Source organism: Pyrus communis, chromosome 8, assembly GCF_041283825.1.
Source record: "Pyrus communis isolate YQ-2024b chromosome 8, ASM4128382v1, whole genome shotgun sequence".
NCBI classification, from domain to species: Eukaryota; Viridiplantae; Streptophyta; class Magnoliopsida; order Rosales; family Rosaceae; genus Pyrus; species Pyrus communis.
The window spans coordinates 1,136,993-1,163,673 of NC_142572.1; the positions used below are offsets into that span (position 1 = coordinate 1,136,993).

Here is a 26,681-nt window from a genome sequence, read left to right on the forward strand (position 1 = left end):
AGGGTTAGCCCACTCTCCCACTTTCTTAGCATAAATAATATTGTTTGTTAAAGTTATACTACCGACTTTGATGATTACACCACGTATGTCTTTTTACAACATATGTGTAGATTACTACTAGCATACAACGTCCGAATTACAAGGAGAAATGTACTGTAACGCTATAATCGTTCAATATTATATTACAAGGTAACGTAATTATGGTAAGGTTATAGTTAACAACACATAATGGTTTTATTATGGGATGTGATATTAACATATCCCATTTTACTTCTCACACATTTTTTTAATTTTCAACTGTTGGATTGGATGAATTGAAGAAGATCAACAAACAAAAATTATCAAGGGATGTGTGAGAAGTAAAATGTGATGTGTGGATAGCACATCCCTTTTATTATTACTATGACCAAGTCGCTCGTTATGTTGTAGATGTCCTTTACACTGTCAAGGTAGATTATTATACTTAAACGTGATTAAATTACAATACCAACGTTGATGATTATTATATCATGGACGTCATATTATAGTATAGATGTAAGTTAATACTAGGAGGTGTCATGAAATTACACAATATTATAGTGGTGTTACAACATGATGTTAACATTCAACGTCTAAATTACAATAGTAGGATTACACTATAATCGTTCATAGTTATACTCTAAGTATGCATAATTATAGTAATGTAATTTTTTTTAGTAGAACAATATATTTTACACTAGGGGAGATGAGAGTTCAGAAGCCACACAATACGGTTCAGAAGCCATATAATAGACAACCTAATTTGGCATCGAATCGTCATCCACGAGATTCGGACAAAAAATCTCTCACTTACAAGTGAAGAGGAATACCATCAGATCATAATATGAGTGACAATTATAGTAATGTAATTAATTATGTAAAATGGCATTGGTATTAAATGGTACTGGTTCCCTTCGTTATTGTATGAGAAATTGGAGCAATAGCTCTTGAATTTTGGTCCAATTGGAGCTTTGGTTAATGAATTAAAAATCTGTGAGTATTAGTCATGATTTTATTATAGGGAGATTATATTTACACACCTTAAATTATTTTTTCCACATTCTTTTAATTTTTAATATTTTTCTATTAAGTGTTAATGGTGTGTAGAAAATATTAAAAAAATTTAAAAAAGTGTGGGAAAAGTAATTTATGGTGCGTGAATATAATCACTCTTTATTATAATGTGTAGCAGTGACCCTTTTAGCTAACTTCATTAGAATTTTCATTCATTTTTTGTCCCTTTAAACATCTTTATTTTGGATGAAAGTTCTACTAGAGTTAGCCAAAAGAATAATTACTCCACGTTATAACAAATTCCGGGATCAATACTAATAACTATTTAGTTGCAAAGATCAAAACATTAATTGAGCTAAAATTGAGGACCATTACTCAATTACATTTTTATCAGGATTGACATTTTAGTGATGTGATTTTTAAGTAACCATACTGGAATTTTTCGTTAAAATTCTGTTTATTATATCGTAATATATCGAGACGAAAAGAACAAGGGAACCAAACACTGTAAATTTGGAGGGGACGATTGGAGAACCAGAGAAGAAGAGGAAGATGAAGAAGAGGACAGTGTACGCTTGGGGAGTAGCCATTCTTTGCTTTGTGGTGTTGATGATCGTCACTCCTGCCATCCCCCAGTCTCAGGCTTACCACGATTTCGCTGACCAACGCGAGTTTTTCGGTATCTCTCTCTCTCAATTTAGTTACACACACACACACACACACACACACACACACACACACACACACACACACACACACACACTGCAGTGTTCGTGCTCTGTATCTCTAACCATTTGTGATTTCATAGACTAGCTCGTTCTGAGATTGGAAATTGAATGTTAATTTTGCCCCTTTTTGTAATCAGAAGAGGGTTTTGTTTGGGGTATTGTGGAGGCAATCAAAGTTTGGTTGAGATTGAAATTAGTTTGTGGAAGTAGATGGGTTTCTGATAAAGTACTCTAATTAGTGAAATATTTAGTTGGTAAAGATTCACAATTTCATTTTTTGTTTAAATTTTCTGATTAGCGAATTGTAGTTATTTTGTAAATATATGGTAATGGAAAAATTAGATTTTTCAATCCGTGCTTATGTCGTAATGAAGGCTGGAAATTGCAAGGCAGTGACTAAGCTAAGCGGTGCATAATGGATCACGGCTTTTAGGATTAAATCATAACATGTATGACTATGAGCAAAGTCATGAACCTGTAGTTAGTGCAGAAAAGAAATTCGTGAGAGATGACTGAAAATTGGGCTTTGTTAGTAATTTTTCTTTCCCCGTTTCAAATTCAGACTGATTTTCTAGGTTGATTTGATAAGGTTTTAGTCAACAGCTCAGAGTCAAACTGAAATGTTGATTATGATTCATACTTCGAATTTGATAGTAATTTGAATTTGTAATAGAGTTTTGTTATTTTTAAGGTGCGTTTGGTTCTACTGTGATTCAGTGGGTTGTGTGCAAAAGAAAGATTTTAGCATAACTGATACTAAACACACAACTTTAACTTATGAACTCATGACTTTGTGGTAAGCTTGCGATTCACTTGGGTATTGGCAAACGTACTGTTTAACTTATTCTAGGATATGTTAAGTCTCACCATTCTTTAAGCTTGATCATTATTTAATGCCTTTGATCTTTTTTCTCCATTGTACTCAAACTGATATCTTCATTTCATTTCCAGGTATTCCAAATACACTTAACGTGGTTTCAAATTTTCCTTTTCTTGTTATTGGTCTCATCGGTCTTTTCCTCTGCTATTACAAGGATTATTTCAAGTTCAGGTACTGTGGTTCTTTAATTTGGGCAAATTACAATGCCTTGAATGGGGTAAAAGCTTTATTGTACAATCGGTGATAATTTTTTTGTTGTTTTAAAAATAGCTTGCGAGGAGAGCTTTGGGGTTGGACATGCTTTTACATCGGCGTAGCTGCTGTTGCAATTGGATCATCATACTATCACCTGAAGCCAAATGATGCCCGTCTAGTGTGGGACCGCTTGCCAGTGAGTTTGGTTTTGCAATGGAATACAGCTGTTATATAGTATCAACTAATTTTTTCATTTTTTGATCAGTGAATATCAACTGCTGTTAAGATGTCATATTTTACATCGATTAAAATTATATTTTTTCTTCATGACAACTGTAGATGACAATTGCATTCACATCGATCATTGCAATCTTTATCATTGAAAGGATTGATGAGTGGAAGGGAACAATTTCCATCATACCTCTACTTTTGGCGGGTGTAATCAGCATATTGTATTGGAGGCAAGCACCATACTTAATTTCCTTTGGTGATAATGATTACTTTTTCTTGAGCTCTATTTCTATTGTTGTCACCTGGATTCCTTCATTTTATGTACTGAAGTATACTTTCTGGAGTATGGCTAGTTTTCCGTACGAAATGAGTTTGGCTTTTGTATGCTGTTTTATTGGCACGCAGTGAAATTGGGATTGTATAGTTATGAGAGAAATAGGCTCTTGGTACTTATATCACTTTTCGACTTAGGCTGAATACAGACATATTTGGGAGTCTATGGTGTACCCTTATATCAAAAATGAATTCCGTAATTTCCTTCCACAGGTTCTTTGATGACCTCCGTCCATATGCTATGGTCCAGTTTCTTCCTTGCATTGCCATTCCTCTGATGGCTATCTTGTTGCCCCCAATGTACACTCATTCCACATATTGGCTTTGGGCAGCAGGTTTGTTTCTATGTTCCTTTGTGATTTTCTAAAATTTTGTACTGTTTTTACTGTGTTAGTTATGAAATCTTCCCGTTATTGCAGGATTTTATCTTTTAGCTAAGGTGGAAGAAGCTGCTGATAAAGTGATCTACGATTGGACTCATCATATTGTCAGCGGGCACACCCTTAAGCATTTGTGCGCTGCAATGGTTCCTGTATTCTTGACACTTATGCTTGCAAAGAGGACTGTTGAACCAGAGAGGTATGTCTTATTATCCCTTTTAAGTTAAATAAATTTTTGTTTCATGTATTGATACATGAGATGTCGTAAAAGTAAGCATCATGATGGAATTGGTTGAACTTTTCCGCATCTGTTTAGCTTGGATGCACATTCTACATACATGTGCATATTAAATTTATAAAAGTGACTATATCATGCTTAGATGCTTCCACATCTACGATATTTATTTGCCTTCCCTGTTACACACTCGTTACTGGTGCATATGGCCTGATGTCATCTCTGGTTTTTTGTATTTATGGAGTTGAACACCGCCATGGGATGGTTCAAACAAATCATTCTTTCAAATTTACGGAAAATTGATAGTGCCTTAATTGGCAAGTCAAATCTGTCGTTAAAACATGCCTTTCTGCTAGATTGGTCTGATATATTTGCGAGAACCAGACATAAATGTACAATATGTTTACTTATATTTTCAGCAGATGCTGTTTCTTTTTTGTTTTTTGTTTTGTTTTCCGAGTATTGTTCCGTCAGGGTTGATTCCATTTGAACCTGCAAAGGAAATGTTCAGATAGCCCCAAACACCATACGTTCATTTAAAGACCTACCTGGTTATGTACTCATTTGATTTGACCCTTGTAAAAGTTTACTAACATGAGACAATGTGCAGGCAAAGTTTGCTCCAGGTTTGGAAGATTTCCTGGACTAATTTTAGGAAGAAAGATGGCACAGTAGAGAGTGATGGCACTGTGGAGAGTTACACGTGTACCTACTCAACAGTTCCGGTTGAGGAATCACGATAATCTTGGTTTCCGATTCCTATTTCATTACGTAGAAGATAGCTTTTCACCTGTATTTGGACAGAACACAAGAAAGAAAAAGAAAACACAGCCGCACACTGACCTGCTTGTTGGCGACACTCAACATGTAAAAACGATAATTGTAGGTTTGCTTCGAAGTAACAAAGGTATCGACACTTCTCATATAGTATATATAGAATTGGATAATCATACCTAGTGATTTCCGCTGTGTTCATAGTGAATGTTCTGGTTTCCTGTGGTTCATGATCAATGTTTGCTATCTTTGCATCGTGTTTTCTGTTTACATGGATGAAGGTTTTTGTTCGGAACGTGTCGTGTTTATAAGCCGGGCGGTTTTTGTTCGGAATGTGTCGTGTTTATAAGCCGGGTTTACGTTCAGATGTGTGCGCGCATGACCAAAATGTTTTCGCACTAAGCAATGCTTGTTTTACCATCACTTGTCTCTGGTGCTGTGCCTCCACAGCCGACAAGAATTTGGTGGTTCAGGAACTTCGGTTCGGTTTGGTAACTTCAGTTCAGTTCGATTGTGGCACCTCTAGTGGTTATGTTGCCAAACAAATTGTTAATTAATAGGAGAGATTTTTCAGTGTGCTCGAAACATGGAATGATATGTCACATGTTAGGAGGGAAACATGGAAAAAATTTCCTTCAATTGTTTGATGTCATACATGGTGTGTACTACCTCATGTTCTGGATACACTGAAAATTTTCTAATCAATGAAGCTAAAGATTTTCAGGCAGAATAAAAAGATATTAACCAAAATTTCATCCGAATTCCCAAAAATACAACACTTTTTGTCATACGTACTTTCATTCTGTAACTTCAAATTTACATTATGAAAAATGCAACACTCTTTGTCACGTGACATTTCATTCTTTAAATTTGCATTCGCCTCATAAATTTCTTTTTTTCTAAGTAGCCGGTTGATAATTATTTTATCTTTATGGTGTATCAAAATTCAATGGTTATAAAACGATATCTAATTTTTTGTTTTTCTGGTTGGAAATGTAAAACAGTTGTTCATCAAACGGGCCCATTAAAAAAAAAAAAAAAAAAAAAAAAACAAGAATTTTCAAGTATCCGAAGGAGCGGGAAATATTCAGTTCCATTTCCGCTTTCTATCCCTTGAGCCTTTTCTTCCGTCGCCACTCGCCGCCAGTACCAAGTTTGTGAAAGATTTAGGGAGGGAAAGAAATGTCGAAGTTTGAGTACCCGAAGCTTACTCGCTCCGACATCGTCACAATCCTCGCCGACGCTCACATCGTCGCTATTTCCGACCGCGATCTCGTCAACCCCAACCCTGATTTCGTCGCCGACCTCTACACCCGCATCCTCGTCTCCCTCGACTTCTTCCACGAGTACTTCTCTCTCCTTATACCCTCAATTTCCCGCTAATTTTTCCACTCCGTTAGAAATTCAAATCCCTAATTTTCGTGTTTTTAAATTTCAATGGGTATATGGGGATTTGCATTTTCCAGTAATTTTTCGTATTTTCAGTAGTTAAAGAGATGGGTTTGGACCCGGTTTGATTCATGTTCGAAGCATAATCGATTATGTTTAAGAGCCGTTTGATAACCATTTTGTTTTCAATTTTTAATTTTTATTTTAAATTGTGAACTCGTTTGGTAACTAACAAAATGAATCAAACAGCAGCTTATTTTTTTTCAAAATTTTATATTTGGTACTGGAGAAGCGAGAGTCTGAGCTTCAAACCTTCATGGGGTTTCTGATTTATGCAGGGAAGATTTTGGGCAGGTTGAGTTTTCGGCCTTGGAGCAGCTCGAGAACCCTGATTTTCACATGGACTCGGCCCGGACCATGAAGCTATACAACAGAATCAAGGAAGTGGTGGCTTTAGTAGATTGTCCGAAGAGATTTACCTTAAAAGATCTCGTAAAACCTGAGACGGATCGGACTGAATATTTTGTCAGTGCACTTCTCAATTTCTCTCTTCACAGGTAAGATTTGGTGTCGTTAGTTATTCGTTTCAAGCAAGCACAAATCAAGCTTCTCCTGAAGGACAATAGTTCTTCCCATTTCGAACATAATGGAAAAGAGAACATGTTTCACATATGAAAAGCTCAACTGTCTGGTTTAAATATTTCTATCATAATTGCTTCTCACACATGATAGCTGTTTATGTTACATATCAGAGAGACAAAAATGAATATCCTTACCCAAGTCGTGGATCAATTAACTGACATTGATGAGCGACGCAAAGGATGGGAGGATAAGATTTCCCAGGTAACTTTAATATAAAAAAAGGTTCCTTTAATAAACTAAAAGGTTTAATGTCGAAGATGTGTCAATTTCACTAGATTTTTGTGTTGTAGTTCAATGCAGAGATTGCGGACTACAATGAAGCAAGAGAAAAGGAGTTGCCTCTTGTTCAAGAGGTAGATGCAAAAGTTAAAGAATTGCACCAAACCGTTTCAGGCCTTAACAATCAGCAAAAGTCACTGAGAACTTCTCGTCAGAAGTTGAAGGAGAAGATTGGAGAAATAGAGGAAAAGGTTAGATTATTGACTGCTTGGCTAACTCGTATATGCTCTAAATAACATAAAAATACACAAATAAAGTTTAAACCCTGGTAGTTTAGCTTTTGAAATTGCTGCAGATTAAGTAATTGGTAGTGTTGAATTGTTAAGAATTTGACAAGAAGCATATTTAAGAGGTGAGTTATTTTGTTATGAAGATTCACAGGCAGGCATTAAAAGAACTATAAAGTAAAGTGTGAGATTAGAATAAAATTACTCGGGTCCTCTTTACTCTTTGTGACATCCACCAAACGTAAATTAATGATCTTCCACTCTGGTGTTTGTTAGGCTGGGTTTCTTATTCTTGATGGGGCCCTTTATTTGACTGAAATTGGGCATACTATTTGTCTGATTTAACTGCAACTGTTTCCATTGTCCGTGGGTGCGTGTGCATGTGGTTGCTCCCCAAAACTCTAACCTTATGTATGTAGGAGGGAGAGTAGATCAATCCTTCCGAAGTGTTAGGATTGAAGAAGGGATACAACAGAAATGTTTTAAAACTTCCTTTTAAAGTACAACTACTCCCACTGCTTATTTTCTTTTCTTCAGTTGAACATGGTATCAAGTCTCTAACATTCTCAGAGATTATTCTTTATTTGTAAATGTTTCCTCATTTAATAAAATTCTTTTTCTCTTAAATGATGCCATGTTAAATTTTGATTTATTGTGATCAACTCTTTATGCAGATGTATTTAATTATAAATGTATGTAATCATTCTTCTGGTTTGTTCCTTTTACTACAGGTTTCGAGTGCAGAGTTTTCCTTGGTACAAAGTGTCCAAGAAAATGCAAATTTGCGCTCAAGAATTGTTCAGTCACCAGATAAATTGCAGGTATCTTCGCTTCAAGTTCTATTTTCTGAATGACATTTCACCAAATAGTATTACCACATTCCTGTTGATTGCATCCCTACTCTAGGTGTTACAAGGCTCATGAAGTTTTTCTAGTTTTATTTGCTGTAGTTAAGCAATTTGCAGATTTTATATGGTCATGCTTTGGAGATCCATATGACAACCTTAACTTGCTACTGACCATGATAGGCAATGCAATAATTTGAGATAAGATTATTAAGTAATTTTTGCTACCTTTGCCTTATTCCATTGCAAAAATATTGGCAAGTAGTACAACATAGAGTAACTTTTTCTTCAAGATAAACCTTGCAAGGCCTTACAAGAAGTTGGGCCACTCCACCATTGCCTATCGTTTTTAGTGTGGAGCCTCAATTTCCTTCACACTACTATATTTCACAGCTCGCCATGGAATCATTTTGGAAGAATTGTTGTAATCAGAATATTTATAATACCTGCACGAATTGGATTGCCATTCGATTACAATTCTACAAAAACTGCTAATAACAAATAAATCGTTGTACCCTTTCGACTCCCTTATAGCCCTGTTCTCCTTTCACTTTCTAACTTGAAATTTTTCGTAAGTATTTGTTGTGTTACCTGTTTACCTATGATACTCGATTTCATCTTATGGGTTTTCCTAACGAGGGTTTAAAATTACTTGTTTCTGTACCTTACTAGGTAAAATTAAGGCTATTATTTTGCCAATGGTGGTCAATGTTTCTTTACTTTTCTTTCATTGATTGCTCACCAGAGTTTTGCTCGTTTTGCAACTAAAAGAAATGATTTGTTTTTTGGGCTCACAGAGGGCTTTAGAAGAGAAGAAATCAGTTCGTGAGGAGGCGAAAAATGCTGAAAGGTCAGCGAAGCAATCTTTTGAGGAGAAGACCGCTGTTGATGAGGTTTATGCAAAGGTAATCTATTATGAAATGCAAAGTTAATTTTTTGTTACAATTCTTCATTCTGTCCTTTTATTTGTTGATCCAATTCTGTAAAGTTATAAACACTGTTTTATCTGTATCTACCAAAAGTTGTATCCTGATGATATCTTGCATATCCAGAAATGTTATAATCTTTGAATGTAGGTAGGTATTCAACATTTTTTGTCAGAAATGACTATTGATTACAAAAGATTTACGCTTTGAAATTAAAGATAAAATTGTATGCGTGGTGATCAATAGCTCCAATCATTAACAACTTCGAGGAAATGCTTACGTGATTGCATCTTTTCTCAATCCAGCATATAAAAATACAAACAGCCACTATTTTAGATGAATCTACAAATAGTATGCTATTGATCTCTGGCACCCAGTCTTGATCCATATATGATGCAATATGTCCTGATACGATTTGCTGAAAATAGATGATCACGAAGATGCAATTTAAACAATTAGTAAGTTGATGGAAGCAATACAAAAACTGAAAATTACATGTTAAAAAATAATTTGTAATTTAGTAATTGCTGATGTGTGTGCATGCCAGAAATATATCAAAAAACATGTGTTCGGCATCCATGAAAGGATATACTTTAGTATAATATAACATTGTAAAGTTTTATTGGTCAGGTCTCTAAGAAATTGTCAAAGCACTTGGCCCAAATGCAGGCTATACAGGAACAGGTATGAATACCTTAATTTTGTATCCTTTAATGATCTTCGTAATGTGAAGTCCTTGTTGTAGAGTGTCTTCTATTCATGAGAGAAAACATTCTTTGTGATAAAGGAGTTTCATTGTCGACATTCTTATTCATGCAGTGCAAGTGGCATTGCTTTAAATTTATTCTTTCAAAACGTTCAATTGTTTAAATATTAGGTCAATTCTGCTAAATCAGTCGACAGAGACGTTAAAGCTGTAAAAGCTAAACTAAGTGATGATGGAGTTGTAAGCAAGTCTCTTCAGGCCAAACTGGTTGAACGGGAGGGAAAAGGTAGATTCACAAAACTATGTTGAATCTCTTTCTAACATACCGATAGGACTTTTATCAAAAGAAAAAAATGGAGATAGTGATAAATGTTGGGATAAATTGATAGCGGTTCTACAAAGTTCAGAACTCTTTTTGTCTTTCTCCAGTGGAACAGTTGAATGAATTAAAAAAGCAGCTAGAAAGAGAGAGAGATGTAAAGTTTGAGGAGGCTTCTAAAGATTTGAATAATGCGGAGCTGGAGGTGGAATCTAGGAGGCGTGATCTAGAAGCAAGGCAAAAAGCTGTTGAAGCTGCAGTGGAAGAGGTATTTTCTGTGTTGTAGATTATAAATAGCGAGCTACTCTCATTCAATCTGTTGTACAAATTGATATTTAACCTTTGCAATTGGTAGGTGGATTCTATCACTTCAAAAACAGCATCGATAAAAGAAGCTGGAGCAGCTGATCAGAAAGAATTAGCTCGTAAATGTGAGGAGATCATGAAAGAGGTACCCTACCATGCCACTCATTGGTTCCCTTCCGTGCTCGGCTGGCTTTAGGATTACTGAATTGTATTTTCCTCCACCCTGAAACATTGTTTCCTTTCCTTGCAGTTCCACCAGTACCAGAACTCAATTAGGGTCCTGCTGCTGGGGAGCCAATAGTTCGTTGAGCACGCAGCAGGTTCTTTTGGATTTTGTTGGCCGGTTTGACTACAGAAAGTAAGCGTCGTGCATCTCTAAACAAATGAGCTGCAGAAAGTCAAGGTATATATTTTCCAGTTGTGTTTGGTTTGCATGTATATTTTCCAGGGACGTACTTTGTGTTTGTAATGGGTGTAATTGTTTAGGAAGGCACAGAAATGAACAATACTTCGGTGCATTCCCAGTAGCATCTCCTTGTCTCCACTCCAGTTGTGATTAACGAATGTTCACCATGCACGTCATACTCAGAATTGATAATTTCCTGAACCCCAATATAAAGATCATCTTTGTAAAAATATTAATCAATTTGGAGATCGTTTGGTAATTTGAGTATGTAAACGTTGGTTTTGGGAACAACTAAATAATCTCCAATTTGGTTGCTTCTTGTGTGGATGTTTTTTAAAGAGAATTACTCCAAAGTGGTCATTACAACCTCTTTTCTTTTTAGAACGATTAAATGCGTGATGACTTTTTTGTAGTGCGTATAGTGAGATAGTGATCAAGAGCATCTCCAATAGGATATCCTACTTTAGGGTCTCTACCACCACTCTTGAGGACTATTTTAGGGGCTTCAAGGGATATTCAGGTCCCTCAAGGAATATTGTTTCTAATAAGAGATTACTATAGGAGAATTCTTAAATATAGGGACTAAAATATTAAAAAATTATTGGTAATTTTGCAGTGGTTGATCGAAATGGTAAAAAACAAAAAACAACCAAAAAGGTATTAGGAGAGTTGATTTTTTCATCAATAAACAAAATAAAAGGCAGCGGGACTCGCTCCTGATGTTGCGCCAGGGAGTAAGAATTATTCGCATGTGTTCGGTTGGAAACGATCCTCTACATATTCCTTCCATCAAATTCATCCAATTCTCAAATTCGGATCTTTAAAATTTGATCTAACAATTACAGTTATTATAATTTTTAAAAAAACTTTTTGTTTGTAGCTGTTTGATTAAATTTCAAGGATCCGAATTTAAGAATTATGTGAATTTGGTGGAAGGGATCTAGAGAGAGGATCCCTTTCCTGTTGGGTTTATACAGTGGTAGGGACAATTCTTGGAAGAACGTTGGAGAGCCCTAAGACCAATGCTAGGTCAGTTGCTCCCCCAATCACCAGTTTAATTTGTTGACACGTGGCTGCCTTTTTCTTTTTCGGAATTAATTGAACAAAAATACTATTTTTACCATCACTTGTATCATTTTTTTAATAAAGACGTGGTCTACATGTGTTGACGGGCCCTACTTATATTAGAGAGATGATACAAATATGTGGTAAGTATAACATCACTCCTAATTGAACGGTGCAACAATCATTATTTTGTTTTACCTATAACGAAAAACCCTAAAAAGACGTAGAATGATGTTTGATAAACAATCTCAGAATTGAAATTCTAATGCAACTATAATATTATGGGTAATATTAGAGAGACAAAATTTGTGGACTAAATTTTGTAAACTAGATGACATGAAAATTGAAGATTGGATTATTACTTAGTGTTGATTAACGTGCTTCTTTTTTTATTGGTGACACGTCATTTAGTTTGCAAATTTAGTTACCTAACATTATTATTCTTCAACTTAACATTTGTCACAAAAGCAATGTTGGTCTAATGCTATTAGGATGCTTTAGGAGTCGACCGACTGGAGGGAGAGGTCATTGGAGGGGTTGCGATTTAAAAGAAAGAGATTAATGTCTTGATCCTCTTCAATTTATTTGATTCGATGACAAAAAATTAAAAGGGGTGTGTGGATAGCACCACTCTAATGATTAATCTCTTAGCATGTTATGGTGATTACATAATGATTTTTGGTAATCAAAACTCATAAATATGTGCAGGATATTACGTTCAGTCCCATTTTACATGGTAAAATGAAATTGTGGTCACTCACTGTTCGATTTTAATTCAACGGACAATGAGAGTAGAATAAAAGTTAAATGACCACCTACTGCTCAATTAAGATTGAAGATGGTTGCGTTCTTGGTGTTTTGGGAAGTCAAAAATATGCTTTCAGCTATTTGTGTTGACCCTAAAAATTACAAAGCCTATGTGGTGCTCAGTCGAGTAACTATGAGCTAACTACGTCATTTTTGTGAATGCAAGCGTGCCAACTCGCAAACAAACTCGGTTGGGTGAGTAGAATAGATGTAGTGGTGGTGTCGAATGCTCTGTTGACTTCTACACTTAAGCGACAATGGCCGAGGAAGGAATGCATCTCAGTCTTGGGTGCTCAAACCTAAAGACAAGGTTGCCTTTCACTGCGAAGTTCAATAAAAAGTTCAATGTGCTAAATACGAAATAACTTGAGTGACACCTCACTTCGCTAAGAAGTTTAGCAACCTTTTTATGAGAAAGAATTGAGAACTCTTCGTCGATCGAGACTTGGATAGATAATCAACGAACCTAGAAGTAGTGTTATTTACTCATCCAAACTGAAGGTGCTCCTATGTATCCAAACTGAAGGTGCTCTATGCTCCACTGTTGTTTTCTTATCCAAAGAGCACCATGCTCCACTGCTGTTTTCTTATCCAAATTGTTTTCTGTTTTCTTATCCAAGGAGCACCATGCTCCACTGCTATTTTCTTATCCAAATTGTGTTTTATGTTTTCTTATCCATATTGTGTTTTCTCGTTCAAATTGTTGTGTTTTCTGTTTTCTTATCCAAATTGTATGTGTTGTTTATTTATTCAAACTGAACATGTCACTACAAAAAATATGGGCACTGCACACTATAAATTATTTGTGCCCTTTCAGGTCAAAGGGCACCAACATATGTGTCCATAGATCAATGGCAACCGTGCAGCAACTAAGTTTGTATCCGTGCCCTCTATGGGCGTCACCATTACTAAAAGGGCACAATACACTGTTTGGTGCTCAAAGACACAAGCACAAATAAAGGCCTTTTTGTGTCTATGTTCTGACAAACTTGTCAGATGACCTTCTCCATCCATGTTTGCACTATTTTTGTTATTGTGCCCAGTAGGTTCCATTTAAAAAAAAAAAATAGAAATGCAAAATTTTGAAATAAAACCAAAAATTTAAAATTTTCATAAAATCAAAGATGGCAAGCAATCCAATAGTAGAAATGGAATGTCTATAATGAAACTACAGAAATATTCCTCATAAAGAACATGTTTACAAGTGTTAAAGATAAAGGACCAACAAAATAATGAGATTTTCCTATCAATGTATCCATGCATTCCTACATAATTGCCACCCGTAACTGATTTTACCCTTTTTCCCAGCTCAGTGGATTATGCAATCACCTTCCTGAAATCCAAACCAAAGGAAAAATGAAAAAGGGAAAGGATCACATATTTTCAGTGATGTTTAACTACCCAAACATCCAATCAACATTGAGAATTCATAGTATCCTGAAAATCGATTTTAAATAACCAAATGTGATCAGAGCTCGTAACACCAGCATGCTTATGTTTTCAAGCGCATTCTAAGTGCTGCTTGAAATATTATATGATTAACATATTGGAATCTGGTAGCCTGTTGTTACCAATGCGTAGAAAGGGTAGCTCACCTTAAGTTCGACTCTAGACTCTAGACGTGAGCGCGCACCCACAATGGAGTGTTGAACGCTACATTCTCGCAATAAGCAACCATGAGAAATAATTGCATCCATAATCTACAAAATTCATTTGGCCATGAGATCAAATATGTTCTCAATAATTACAAATCAAGTGATATAATATTTTTAGAGCCAGAATTTGATCCCAAGTGCAAACCAATCCACAACTATAATGCCAGTGAAGAAAAAGACCAACCTCTGCCTTCTCGATGACTGGAGACTTCTTGAATGGCAGTAAAATATGTGGGAACAAATACATATAGACCACAATTGATCAAATCACTCATCTGCATTTAGAAAATAGATAACCCTTACATAATGTGGCATGTAACAAAGTACATAAAACAAAGAATTGAGATCATGAAGCACCAACTAAATGAACAATTTTGGGACAGTAATTGCATCGTGTACATACAAAAGTCATTGGATTCTCAGTATAATGCAATAGTTCTTTGGTGGCAGGATCAACAACCAACTACCAAAACTGGTTCAAAGATTCAGCAAAAACTTACAGATGAACCCAAAAACGAAGTATGGCATGACAAAAAAACAAGAGGAAAGAACATCAAGAATATGGGGGAGAGTTGCAACATTATTCAATAGTTCAAGCAGTCTGTCAACAAACTAACCCTTTATTACTAACATTGTACCCATCACGTTATATCCTTTATGAGCAACCGCAATGACGAACAAGAAGAAGCAATAAAAGGAATTAACTTTTCAAAATCTTATCTATAATTCCAAGCAATAATCACAAACAATTTTCATTAAATTCCATAAATGAATTGTATAGTGGTACGACTAACAACTACTAATTGATCTTTTGACATGTCGCAACAGGCCACACCGCAATCAAAATTTAGGTCCAGTGACATCAATGGCACTCTAGATTAGAATTTCATTAACCTTCAATGTTTATCGTGTTTGAACTCCAATCCAAATCAGTCGTGACTATGTGTTCGATATATGCAAATGGATTTGAGTGTTTAAAAAGGATTAAAGGCAACTGCAGAAGAAGATGGGATGCTGCTTAGAAAACTACACATGCTTAGAAACAGAGAGCTATTCTTCCTACTATCCAATCAACAAAATTTGAAACATCAATTTGTTGCTTTCCTAATTTTATTATGCCAATGCAAAATGCAATGCTAATTAATATGCAATATGCTGTGTTTAAGGTTCAACAGTTCTTACCAAAGAAACATGCAAAACTCGCCAGGGCCTAGCTCGTCCCATAATCATAGCAAAGATTAAGAAATAATTAGATGAAAGTAAAACCCATAACCTCATGTATTCCACACACAAAAGTAATAGAAAAAAAAAGCACAGCAGACATGCAGCAGAGCTATAAACAATCAACGTAAACAAAATTAAGAACCAAACAGATGAGTAAATCGTTTATGCACCTCAGAATCGCTTCAACTTCGTAAAATTTGGAGTCTGGGACATAACCCACGGGCAACCAACAATATGGAGTCAGAAGCCATGCCAAGATTTAAAATTTAAAATCCGAGACACCCAAATCATAATTTGAATGGAACATGCAATAACATTGAAAACCCATAAACCATTTTTCCAGAAAATGGGAAGAAGACAAACCATTTTTCCGAATTCGAAGGTTTCCACAACGGCGATGAAATATTGATGACGACCATGACTCCTCACTCCTTCTTCGACTCACACCTGCCCTTCCCTCACCAAAACCTCCTAACCTGACGCACCTCCCTCCCATGATCCCTCCCTATTAGACTCGGATCCCAACGCGATTTCCGATTCAGGCTCTACATCCACCGATCATCCCAAACCCGACCCACCCCCTCCATTGATCTCTCCCTACCAGACCCCGATCTTCATAAACCTTCCTCCATCACGTGCATGGGGTTTCTGCTAGGGGATTCTGGCGATTATGGGGCTCAAGAGCCTCCACGATTTGTCTGGAGAAGGTAGAGAGAGAAAGAGGGGTTGGAGAGAGAGAGAGACAAAGGTGAGAGAAAGAATCTGAGGGGAAGCAGGGCGAAAGGGGAAACTAAAGGGAAAGAGATAGAAGGGACCTGAGATAGAATTAGGGTAGAATTTTAATTATCATTATAAGAGTTAGTGGGCACAATTGTGTAATGCGGTGGTGGAAACCTAAGTTTTTGAATTTAGTAGTGGGAAACCCAAACTTGCACCATAAAAGAGAGGGAGAAGTCCAATTTGGAGAAGGGCCCAAGGGGAAACTTATTATAAATCCAATTTTATAAGCTTGTCACTTCCGATCTCGACATACGTCCCGGATTGACGCGTGACGTCATCAAGTATCTGTACATCTATCATACCCCGTCTTCGGGATATGGCAAAACATAACTCGAGCATTGATTCGCATAGTATTTTTTTTTCTTCCTAATTTCTGATTGGTTGCTCAACCTCCAACCAACACCCCCTCCCCCCCCAAAAAAAAATTCTGATTGGTCCTCCACCATTTAACTTATTGGTTCCTTCCCTTTGGCCTGAATGGCCTCTTTCCCACAAGGTGGGAGTTTATATTCATTTAAATCTATAGTTTAGTGAAACGACTTCAAATGTTTGTAACTATGCCGTTATAATCCGGATTCGCAAATGGTTTTCATCTGTGCGTTCGTGGTCTCGAGATCTATTTGAAAACATCAATTGTGAACTTGAAAGGTCAACGAATTTTAAAGATTGATTACGAAAATTCAAATCTGATAGTTATTCGATTTAATTCCAAAAATCAATGGAATTAAAATTAACTAATGAAAATAATGTAAACGTGAAATACGAATTTAAATAACGAGATATGTAATTAATAGTGAAATTCCGAAGATGGGATTTCACAAAGCCATTATTAGTTATAGTCCAATTTTGTTTTAATTTTGAAGCTCTATCGAAGGTTAATTGTGTTTAGCATGATAAAAGGCTTGCGTTGTTCTTTTATTATTTTTTCTTTTTTTCTTTTCGTTTTTCTTTTGTTTTTTCTTTTCTTTTGTTTTTTCTTTTTTGTATGAACCGGGAAACATAATTATAAACCAAAAAATATATAATGTTGGGAGTATCTATATCATGGGCCAATTAGAAAGAAAATATTATTATATTGTAATACTACATAAGTTGATAAAAGGACCCAAGAGGAGTCCAGCATAGCATAAGATAGTTATATTTTCACAGTACACCAGTGAAATATAACATAATACAAAATATATTAATTGTCCTCGTCATCGCTGCTTAAAATCTCAACGGTAACATTCTGCATATTTCGTGAGCTCAACTGTGGGAGAGACAGACCTCTAGGACGAATTTGTGCTTGATAAGTGCGTGGTTCTTCAATAATAACGACAGAACTGGTAGACTGTTCAGTTGTTGTTTCAGCAGAAACCAAATTGACAGGATATTGTTCTGTCCTACCTGGGTTTGCCCATGCTGGCAATACATGTCCTTGAGGTGCGCTTACGCATCCGTTATTGAAGGGTAATGCGTAGCCAAGGCGACCATCAGCAAAAGTAGTAAGAATGTACTGATTATCAAAAGAACGAGGTATGCGCCCAACATTAACAGGTTGTCGTGGATGTTGAACTGGAGGATTCGTTGTGGAATTTTCTGTTGTAATGTTGGAAGCAATATACGAATGTGATGCTGGAGATTCAGTTCCAATTCTAACTCCACGACGTCGCCTGTCCGCCATTCTCAATGATGTAGAACTTGATCAAATTCAAAAGAAACACAAGTGTATGAAGCAACCTTCTTAATTTCCATATACAAATTAGTAAGGGAGTGTGTGGACGTTTTATAGTAGAATAAAGGCACAAATCCATAATTGTGCCAACATATTCTTTTGCTATAGAGTATTTATTATTTATTAATATTTACTGGACACAATTTCTAACATTTGTGTCAGAAAAGAGGAATTTATAATTATTAAAATATATTCTCTATTTGAAGACCCAATGAGAAGTAGAGTGATTTATTATTTATTAATATTTAGTGGACACAATTTCTATCATTAGTGTCATAAAAAGGAATCTACAATTATTAACTAATTTGTCTATCTGAAGACCAACTAACTTTTGCACAGAGACCAACCCTAAGGGCACAATTATTGGTTATGTGTCACTGCAGGTAGGACTTTAAAACCAAAAACCATATCACCAAGTATAAAAAACAAACCTGCAAGAAGATAACAATCCAAAAAGCAGTTCAAAAAGATACGAATCTAACAAACATTCATTGCACCTGGAAATGATCCTTTGCAAATCTAAAACATGCCACTTAGTACTATGGTGTAGTGATATTCTTATTTACTTGTAAGTGAGAGATCTGAGGTTCAGCTTTCGGGAAAAACAAATTTGAACAACATTATTGCTAACTTATTTTGAGGCTAAAATATTGCACGGTAATAAACAGCTTCATACCATTATTTACCACAATTTTATAAATTTTAATTATTGGTGTGCTAGTGGAGGTAAAGACAAACGATAGAGAACATATAGTGCATCTGACAAATAATTTTTATAGACACAAAATATTTTTTGTGCCCATTTTCAGTAAAAAAGTTGTTATGTGACCCCACTCGACACGATTTCCGTGCCCATTAGTGTTTTGTGTCTGCTTTTTTTAACATTGGGCACAATAGATGGTGCCCTCTATGGAATGGGAATTGTTTAAGCTTTTTGGTGGTCAAACTGACACAAAATTCTCAATTGTGCCCTTTATTTTGTACCCAAAGCTCAGTTTTCTTGTAGTGTGTGTAGGATAGTTAGTGTTTTTCTTAGGGGTGTGAAAAGAATTTTATATAGAACGAGAATTTTCGTGTAGAGTGTTTTAATTTATTTGTTGAGTTAGAAGAGTTTTCATATTTCAGAGTCCCTCCTATTTATAGGCTACGTTCTTTCCATACTCCTGGCCATCAATCCGTATGGAGGTTTTTCAAGCTACACCCATCTCTCCCATGATAAATATCAAAATATTCTTGATATTCCACACCCATCAAACCACATCTCTAATGGTCTCCTTCTGCCATAAATCTTCATCTTTTAAACGCAGCTTTATGGTAATTTTCAAACTATTGGAGATGTACCCCACACGTCAAAGAGCTCTGTCAAACCATGATGGTTTTATCCCATCAACATGTGGTTGACGGTTAGAAGATTACCACATGCCAGTCATTCTCCAACCACTTACGTACTTCACCTCACCATGAACCCGAAGATTTCTGATAAGGAGTAGGATTCTCTTATCTCTTCCCTCATCTTTCCTCTTCTTTATTTTTGGGTCCTTTTCTCTTAAAAAAATATTAACTTGATTTAATTGTAACTATTTAAATAAGAAATGAAAGAAGAAAAGGACGAGAAAATAGGAGATGAGAAATTCTTATCTCGTGTAAACTCAACCATATCCAATCAGAATAGCTAATTTAGATAGCCCTTTAATAATCTCTCAAGATAATTATCCTGATCCAAAAAATAATATCTTGAAATACCATTAAAATTGACTTGTTTTTCTATCATCCCACGGCCAAAATGCGTAGTAAAAAAACTTGAAAAATAGGGTACAAACACTTTAGCCGATTTATTTATTAAGGACAAAGAAAAGTGCGAAATCTTTTTTTGGGTCCACTGGGAAAGTGAAGATCGATTAATCTGTTTGTAATCTATTTTTTATTGTCATCCGTGATCCATTATCCACACAAATTTTATTAAGGCCAATTTTTTTGTATGGTTTCTATGGTGATACGTCACTTTTAATGTGACTTTTGTGGTGAAAAATTATTAATTAAACTCTCGTGGTGAGTTTTGTTAGCAATTGAGGTCCAAATTCAAACTTCCGTTAGTCTTTCGTTAAATAAACTCATACGATTATTACATTGATTGGTCAAATACATCATTTCAATCCAAATTACATCCTATTCCATGGACATCTAGTATGACTTAGGTATACACTTGTTCTTTCTGGGTGGGTTATGACATACACTTGTTTTTTTGTGAGTTAAAAAGTTGGCATTTGATTCTAGTGCACAAAGCAAATTGAAACAAGTGAAAATGAGAGATAATTTAGAAGAATAACTTAAAGAATTAAATACAATGGGGGAAGGCATTGCAGTATTTATGCATTTAGATAGGTGACAGACATTGCATAATTAAAAAAATTAAAGACAATGGGTGAAAGGTATTGTAGAAAATTCAATTTTCACACCCTCCGCATATGAACTTCAAGAGCGTAAGAAACTTAAATAAATAAAATTCAAAGAAGATTAAGAAAAAAATTGAAAGGCCACACTACCAATTAAAGACAAAATTGAAAGGCATATATGCATTCTGACACACCCCAATCTAAATCGAGGCATGTTGGCCGTCATGTGAGGGTGACGTAGCCATGAGCGCAGTGCGGAAGTGATAATGATACAAAAATGTGAGTAATTAAAAACCAAAACTAACTAATTTACACTAGGTAAGTATAAAAGTGCAAGTGAAGATGTTTAAAGCACGGATACACATCCTCAGAGCATAGATAACCTAAGTGCAGTCCAGCAGGCTAAATACTAATTATACATGATATGAAAGAAAACCCTACATTACTTGGAGTCTGTGAGAACCACCGTAGAGTCCTCGTGAGCCACCAACACGAACGTCTAACCAGAACCTGGACGGGTGAAAAATAGAAAACGTGAGTGGGAAAAAACAAAGCTTTTAAAAACCTTTTCAGTTTTCAAAAGTAATAACCCCTCATCGTAAAACTTGTATAATTTCCTAGAAAATAGTACTACATACGTATAAAGAAATTAGGTTTAAGAGCAACAAAAACCAGGTATATGCCATGTCATTATCTCAGTAGTAAATATGTATGTCAGGTGATATAAATCAATGCAAAAGTGATATGCCAGCCAGAGTCACCTAACGTGACTTGTACAACACTAAACCTGCACAGGAGTCGAAACCACCTAATGTGGTCTGTATGACAGGTTGGGTGTAAATAAGTACGCTCAAGTGCTATGATCACGTGAAGGCTGTGCGACAAATCATAGGTCACCTACGAGTTGGAACCACCTAATGTGGTCTGTACAATAAGTTGGCACCTGACTTGGATCCAAGCTGAGCGTGCGGTGCGGGAGGTGATCGATCACGTGAAGGCTAGGCCCTGGCCACGGTGGAGCACTAATACCGGGGTTCAGGACAATGAGTTCTATGTGCATCAACTCATAATCAACTACCGTGCAACTATACCGTCAATATACACTCACCTAAACTTACATGGGCCTCCGCAACATCATGCTATATTATGCAAAGCTATACTAATGCATATGCTAAAATGTAAAGCAAACATGACATGGCATTTTAAACGAAGTTCCATTTAAAACAGTTTTTGGGAAACACACACACACACACACACACACACACACACACACACACACACACACACATATATATATATATATATATATATATATATATATATATATATATAAACCAAAAGCCCACGCACTGGTATGTAGCTGGGTCGTAACCCCCGAGTCTCGCCTGACTGCGCTTGTCCTCCGGAAACGTTTCACCTATATGTGAAACAACTATTTTAATGTTAATTTTAAGCATATAAATAAAACCGTGTAACAACTTCTCATATGTTGCTCAATTGGGGTGTTTGAATATACCATCATGGCCTACTCAACACCAAGAGCATCCCCATATTTTTAGAATAATTTTCCGATGTCCCACGCCCTCACCGGCCGGCCAAGGCACGGCCACACATAGGCACGTGCCTGGCATATGGACGGAATCTTTAACGGCGTTAGGGAATATTCCGTTAAATAACAACATATTTCGTCTAAAAACTAACGGTGATACCTGACACCATTAGTATATTCCGTCAAAGTTGATGGAATATTCCTTGTCTTCTTCGGTGGTCCTCGCCGGAGCCGCCGCCGGCCACCGTCTATTACGCTAGAAACTAGAAAAACTTCAAATTTCAATATCTTCTTCAAAACTCAACCAAATTCCATGAATTTTATGTGGATTTAAAGCTCTCAACAAGGAGAACAAATCCTTACCTTTTAAAGGTCCTAAATTCGACGAAAATGGTTAGAAAGTCCCTCGAAATTTCTACAAAGTCTACAACTCAGTGAACCATCGTGTCCCGATGTCTAAAACATTTCAAAATGACTCCAAAGTGCTAGGGAAACTAGGGAAACACCTTCTTAAGCCTCAAAACCAATTAAATCACCCACAATCACGTTAGAGTCATTTTAACTCCTCACCGGAGTTTCTAAAATCCAAGGGTTTCGGGGTTAACTCGCTTAGTAAGTGGTATCACGAGACTCTAGAGCTCAAAAGGAGTATAAATAGAAAACCCTCGAGATCGATCCGTAAGGTTTTGATGGTGTTTGAAAGTTGTAGAACTCGGTTGTACGGACGGGAAGGAAAGATCGAGAAGAGAGGAGGGAGAAGGGTTTGCACGTGTGTATGTATGTGTGTGTAGTCACGGGTTGGCCAAAAGAAAAAGAAATCTCAGGCCCTAATTGGGCTACTATGAGAGAAAGAAAGAAAGAGTTTTAGGATCCAAAAGAAGTAAAACTAACCCAAAAATCTGATTGGGCTCCAAAGAATATCATTCCACCCATTTACTAATTCGTTTACTCATAACTTTTCCGTTACGAATCCAATTCGACCCTAACTCGTGTCAACACGGTCGTGATGGTGCATACAATTTAATTACGTCAGCGAGAAAAATACTTTAACACTATATACATACATCGACGTCACTAAGCCTTGAGGGCATAATCGTCATTTCCACACATTCGAGGATAAAATATACATTAACTCGGGACGGGTTGTCACACATTTGGATTGGTACAAATTGATACAAGAATGAAAATTTAAGATAGACTAAGACTCTAACTCATGATCAAAGACGTGTTGACATTGAAAAAAAACAATGGTTTATCACAAGTATTATGATTCCAAACGAAATTAAATCATACCTGAGAAATTATGTGTGACTTCACTTTCACCTCTTCTCCTAGCCATTGACGTGGTTTACAGGTTTTGTTTCACTCTTTGCATTCAAGCTTATTTTATGTGAAATCTTATTTCCGTTAAACACTAACTCATACTAGATGTCTATGGAATGGGATGTAATTTGCATTAAAATGATGAATTTGACCCCCTATGTGATAGTTATGTGAGTTTATTTAACAGAAGACTAACGGAAGTTTGGATTTGGATCTCAATTGTTAACAAGGCTCACCACGAGAGTTTAATTAAAAGTGTTTTCACCACAAGGGTCACATTGAAAATGCCGTGTCACCACATGGACCACGAAAAAAATTTGGCCTTTTATTAAACAAAAGCGCATAAAAATACAACGATATCCAGAAAGACCCTTGAGTCTTGTGACTTATTTTTCTGTTTTTTAAAATAACTGATAAGATTACATAAAAGATTCTCGGTGGACTTTTACTACCACATTAATCATGATGCATTGATTTGGAATAATTAATTCGGTTGTTGATCATGATCAGACCCTTCGAATCTTGGACTTGAGAAGTTTTTCTAGCTCTGGAGTTATATTAAGGGATATTCGCAGCACCTCCGGTGATAATGCTCCCAATGCTGATGTCTTTCCAGCTAAGTCTTCCACGAGAGGCCTGCAAATATAGTACCAATTAGTATTTCCTGAATTAGGAGGACTTACATGACATAATTATACCGCTGATATAGCATCCTATACTAATTGCATAATGTCATGTGGATAGAAACTAACACTTCACGTTGTATAATTGGTAAGGGACGCTATATTAGCGGCTTACTCATGTCACGTATAATATTTACATGTGTGTTAACAAATGTATCACTTTCCTGTGTCCAAATAGAATCACTCGCACTACAGTATCGAAGTGATTTCATTAGGAAAAAAAAGGGTACTAAAATGAAAGCAGTGGTGTTGTGACAGTTCAATGTGCTTACTGAGAACTAGTCATGAGAGCGAAACACTCCAACCCATTATGTCCTGCAAGTTTAGCAACCATGAAGAACGTTGGTACCACAAGCAGCTGCCCGGCAGTTACCTCTGCGTCCAACAAACGTTGACCGTTAACACCCACGATCTGTATCCGGCCACTCCCTCGAGCAACATAAATCACTTGGACTGTGGAATCGGCTGTGTAGATTGGAGAGCTGATTGCGTTGGCCTCAAGTTTTGTGAGGTTAACACTTAACCCAGCTTGTTTAAGAAAAGGAAATTCCTTTTCAGTTAATGTAGTTGTACTACTAGTACTGATGTTGTGAACAAATTTGTCCGTGAGTTTTAGATTGGGGAGGGGAATTTTGGCCTTTTCATCTTGACCTAGCTTGATGATCAAAACCCCAGTCTGGCTTTTGGTGATGCCATCAGCTTCATCCTTGGTGATGTTGAAGGACTTGCTGACAAATTCTGTTGAGAAACCTGCAAGTAGACTTAGGGTTCCGGCAATAAAAAAGTACGAAAATTGGCCGGGAACATGGGCTCCGGCAGTTTCACCCATGAAAATAACAACAAGCTCCTCGGAGTGATCAACATTGTTGAACCACCATGAGATTGTTCCAACTGGTAATGGTATCACATCTCCATTCTTAACCCTAACCACCACCTCCTCTGATGTGTTAGGGAAGACCATTCCAACTAATCCATCATTACCTGCATCACAATTTGGTGCTAGTTAAGATCTTCAAACTTCTTTGTTCCCCAAATAACAAATCCTGGACTTATAATTACTGCTTTCATGCGCGAACCTGAATCTTAACTATTGATCATGTTGATTATTTTGGTCAACCTGATCGATCAGGTAGATTATCGTAACAAGGACAATAGTTAATGCTAAAATCTTTGAACTTCTATGATCCACTAACAAATATAACTACATATTGTTATCTTGTCAAATTGTGAATCTAAACTATGTACAGATTATATGGGATTTTCTTTGTCAACTTGATTATCGCTTGAATGTGTGGTTCAGATTCATAACAAACTATGATATAAGCATTATAGTCTAGCAACTAAAGTATGATTTGTTTTCCATCATATTAACCAGTTATGTAACAAGGGCATTGATGAATAAAAAAGAAACTTCTGTATTCCACCTTTTTTAATCACATGTGCGTGAAGAAAGATTTTTTAGTGTGCACGGATGGAAAGGAACACCACATGTTATTATATAAATACAGTTAATTACATAGGTAGTTGTAGGCTGTAGTTAATTAGTTATTAATTACCTTGAAGAACATATCCCAGTTTGGAGGAATCTGCATGGTGAGGAAGAGCGAAGCCATGAGGTTGAAGAACAAGCTTGCCTGCACCAACCTTGGCCTCAGCAAGCACCGGAACATCTGAACTCGACCAAATGTAATATGCTCCTCCATCTCCTTCAAACAACTTCTGGGCTGACTTGGGTGTTAAGTCCATCCCATCCATTGATAAAATTATTTCCTTGAAAAGAAATCATCCAAAAAGCCAAATCAACATCTGTTTTTAATAAGCTTTTACAATAAGACGATCTTTTTTTAACCAGTCTATTCTACGAGAAGGGAGATTTCAAAATGTCGTATGATGAGTTAATATTATATTATATATTTCACCCTATTCTTAGTACAATTTGGTAATTATTTTGGTAGAATTTTGATACTTTGTTTTATATTCTCAACGTAGGATATTAGACTTCCTCTAGAGCAAAACATGACCAAACGGACGAATTTTGGAGTGATTCAAATTGGAGGACGTTCGTGTGTTTCTTAGCTTGTTTGTATCAAAATCTCAGCAATTTCTACCAAGCGGTTATTTTTTGGAGATTAAATGAAGAAGCAGTGCGAGATGCTGGAAATTGAAGTTTCTGGGCTTAAACTGCGGTTTTGAAGCTCAAGATGACCTCAGATGGGTTTGTGGCCTAACCTAGCTACAACTGGTCTAACCTAGCTACATGCTAAACACAAGAGCCCCCAAAAGAGACGAAGAGCCAAGGAACGTAAGTAAAAGAAAGCATCTTGACCACAGAAAACAAAAGCATACAAACAAAGAGATAGAGCTAGGCAAGAAAATATTACCTTTATTTTACCGAAGTACCTTTAAGTTTCGTGAGTGAAGACAGATGAGCTAAGTACCTAGAATTTTTTTCAGCAAATTAAGCCTATGACTAAGGATATATATAGAGGAAGTTTGGAGTCGACTACATATTTTGCTTCGGTCACATTTTCCACATTGACTTTGGTGGCATATGCACAAAATCGAAAATGCGGGACATGTGGAAGTTGTGTTACATTCCTAAATAGTGAAAGATGGAAATTTACGTCCTTATGTGATGGGTAATGTTAGGGAGAT

General features: G+C 36.3%; 3 protein-coding genes and 1 long non-coding RNA gene across 5 annotated transcripts; 2 read left to right on the forward strand and 2 right to left on the reverse strand.

Annotated features, from left to right (window-relative positions):
- Nucleotides 1–1,447: 1,447 nt before the first annotated feature.
- Nucleotides 1,448–4,996, forward strand: SAG18 (senescence associated gene 18). Its single transcript, XM_068457690.2, has 7 exons — nt 1,448–1,711; nt 2,712–2,811; nt 2,911–3,031; nt 3,175–3,296; nt 3,613–3,734; nt 3,819–3,978; nt 4,625–4,996. The coding sequence occupies exons 1-7, from the start codon at nt 1,585–1,587 to the stop codon at nt 4,755–4,757; spliced, it is 885 nt and encodes a 294-aa protein (XP_068313791.2). The 5' UTR covers nt 1,448–1,584; the 3' UTR covers nt 4,758–4,996.
- An 856-nt stretch (nt 4,997–5,852) lies between these two features.
- Nucleotides 5,853–11,157, forward strand: LOC137718675 (kinetochore protein NUF2 homolog). 2 transcript variants are annotated; one of them, XR_015965483.1, is made up of 12 exons: nt 5,853–6,134; nt 6,516–6,734; nt 6,930–7,020; nt 7,110–7,289; nt 8,057–8,146; nt 8,968–9,075; nt 9,727–9,780; nt 9,974–10,088; nt 10,232–10,389; nt 10,477–10,572; nt 10,678–10,830; nt 10,914–11,157. XR_015965483.1 is itself a non-coding variant. In XM_068458224.2 (11 exons), exons 1-11 carry the CDS (start codon nt 5,971–5,973, stop codon nt 10,726–10,728), a joined length of 1,326 nt encoding a protein of 441 aa, XP_068314325.1. In that variant the 5' UTR covers nt 5,853–5,970; the 3' UTR covers nt 10,729–11,157. The 2 variants fall into 2 exon arrangements, 1 of the variants encoding a protein (XP_068314325.1); XM_068458224.2 differs by having other exon boundaries at nt 10,678–11,157.
- A 3,155-nt stretch (nt 11,158–14,312) lies between these two features.
- LOC148694567 (uncharacterized) lies at nt 14,313–15,564 on the reverse strand. Its single transcript, XR_015965156.1, has 3 exons — nt 15,543–15,564; nt 14,545–14,635; nt 14,313–14,405 (listed from the first exon to the last, which is right to left on the reverse strand). It is a non-coding gene; the product is annotated as an uncharacterized LOC148694567 (long non-coding RNA).
- An 8,081-nt stretch (nt 15,565–23,645) lies between these two features.
- Nucleotides 23,646–25,796, reverse strand: LOC137718641 (11S globulin seed storage protein 2-like). The gene is made up of 3 exons (XM_068458190.2): nt 25,583–25,796; nt 24,299–25,007; nt 23,646–23,979 (listed from the first exon to the last, which is right to left on the reverse strand). The coding sequence occupies exons 1-3, from the start codon at nt 25,779–25,781 to the stop codon at nt 23,850–23,852; spliced, it is 1,038 nt and encodes a 345-aa protein (XP_068314291.2). The 5' UTR covers nt 25,782–25,796; the 3' UTR covers nt 23,646–23,849.
- Between the last annotated feature and the right edge of the window lie 885 nt (nt 25,797–26,681).

Coding starts and splice junctions, on each gene's coding strand:
- SAG18 (XM_068457690.2), top strand. CDS start 1,585: ATGAAGAAGAGGACAGTGTACGCTTGGGGAGTAGCCATTCTTTGCTTT. Junction 2,812..2,910: donor AAGGATTATTTCAAGTTCAG/GTACTGTGGTTC, acceptor TTTTAAAAATAG/CTTGCGAGGAGAGCTTTGGG. Junction 3,735..3,818: donor ATATTGGCTTTGGGCAGCAG/GTTTGTTTCTAT, acceptor CCGTTATTGCAG/GATTTTATCTTTTAGCTAAG.
- LOC137718675 (XM_068458224.2), top strand. CDS start 5,971: ATGTCGAAGTTTGAGTACCCGAAGCTTACTCGCTCCGACATCGTCACA. Junction 7,021..7,109: donor GGGAGGATAAGATTTCCCAG/GTAACTTTAATA, acceptor TTTGTGTTGTAG/TTCAATGCAGAGATTGCGGA. Junction 8,147..8,967: donor AGTCACCAGATAAATTGCAG/GTATCTTCGCTT, acceptor TTGGGCTCACAG/AGGGCTTTAGAAGAGAAGAA.
- LOC137718641 (XM_068458190.2), bottom strand. CDS start 25,781: ATGGATGGGATGGACTTAACACCCAAGTCAGCCCAGAAGTTGTTTGAA. Junction 25,008..25,582: donor ACTGGGATATGTTCTTCAAG/GTAATTAATAAC, acceptor ATTGTGATGCAG/GTAATGATGGATTAGTTGGA. Junction 23,980..24,298: donor GCTCTCATGACTAGTTCTCA/GTAAGCACATTG, acceptor CTATATTTGCAG/GCCTCTCGTGGAAGACTTAG.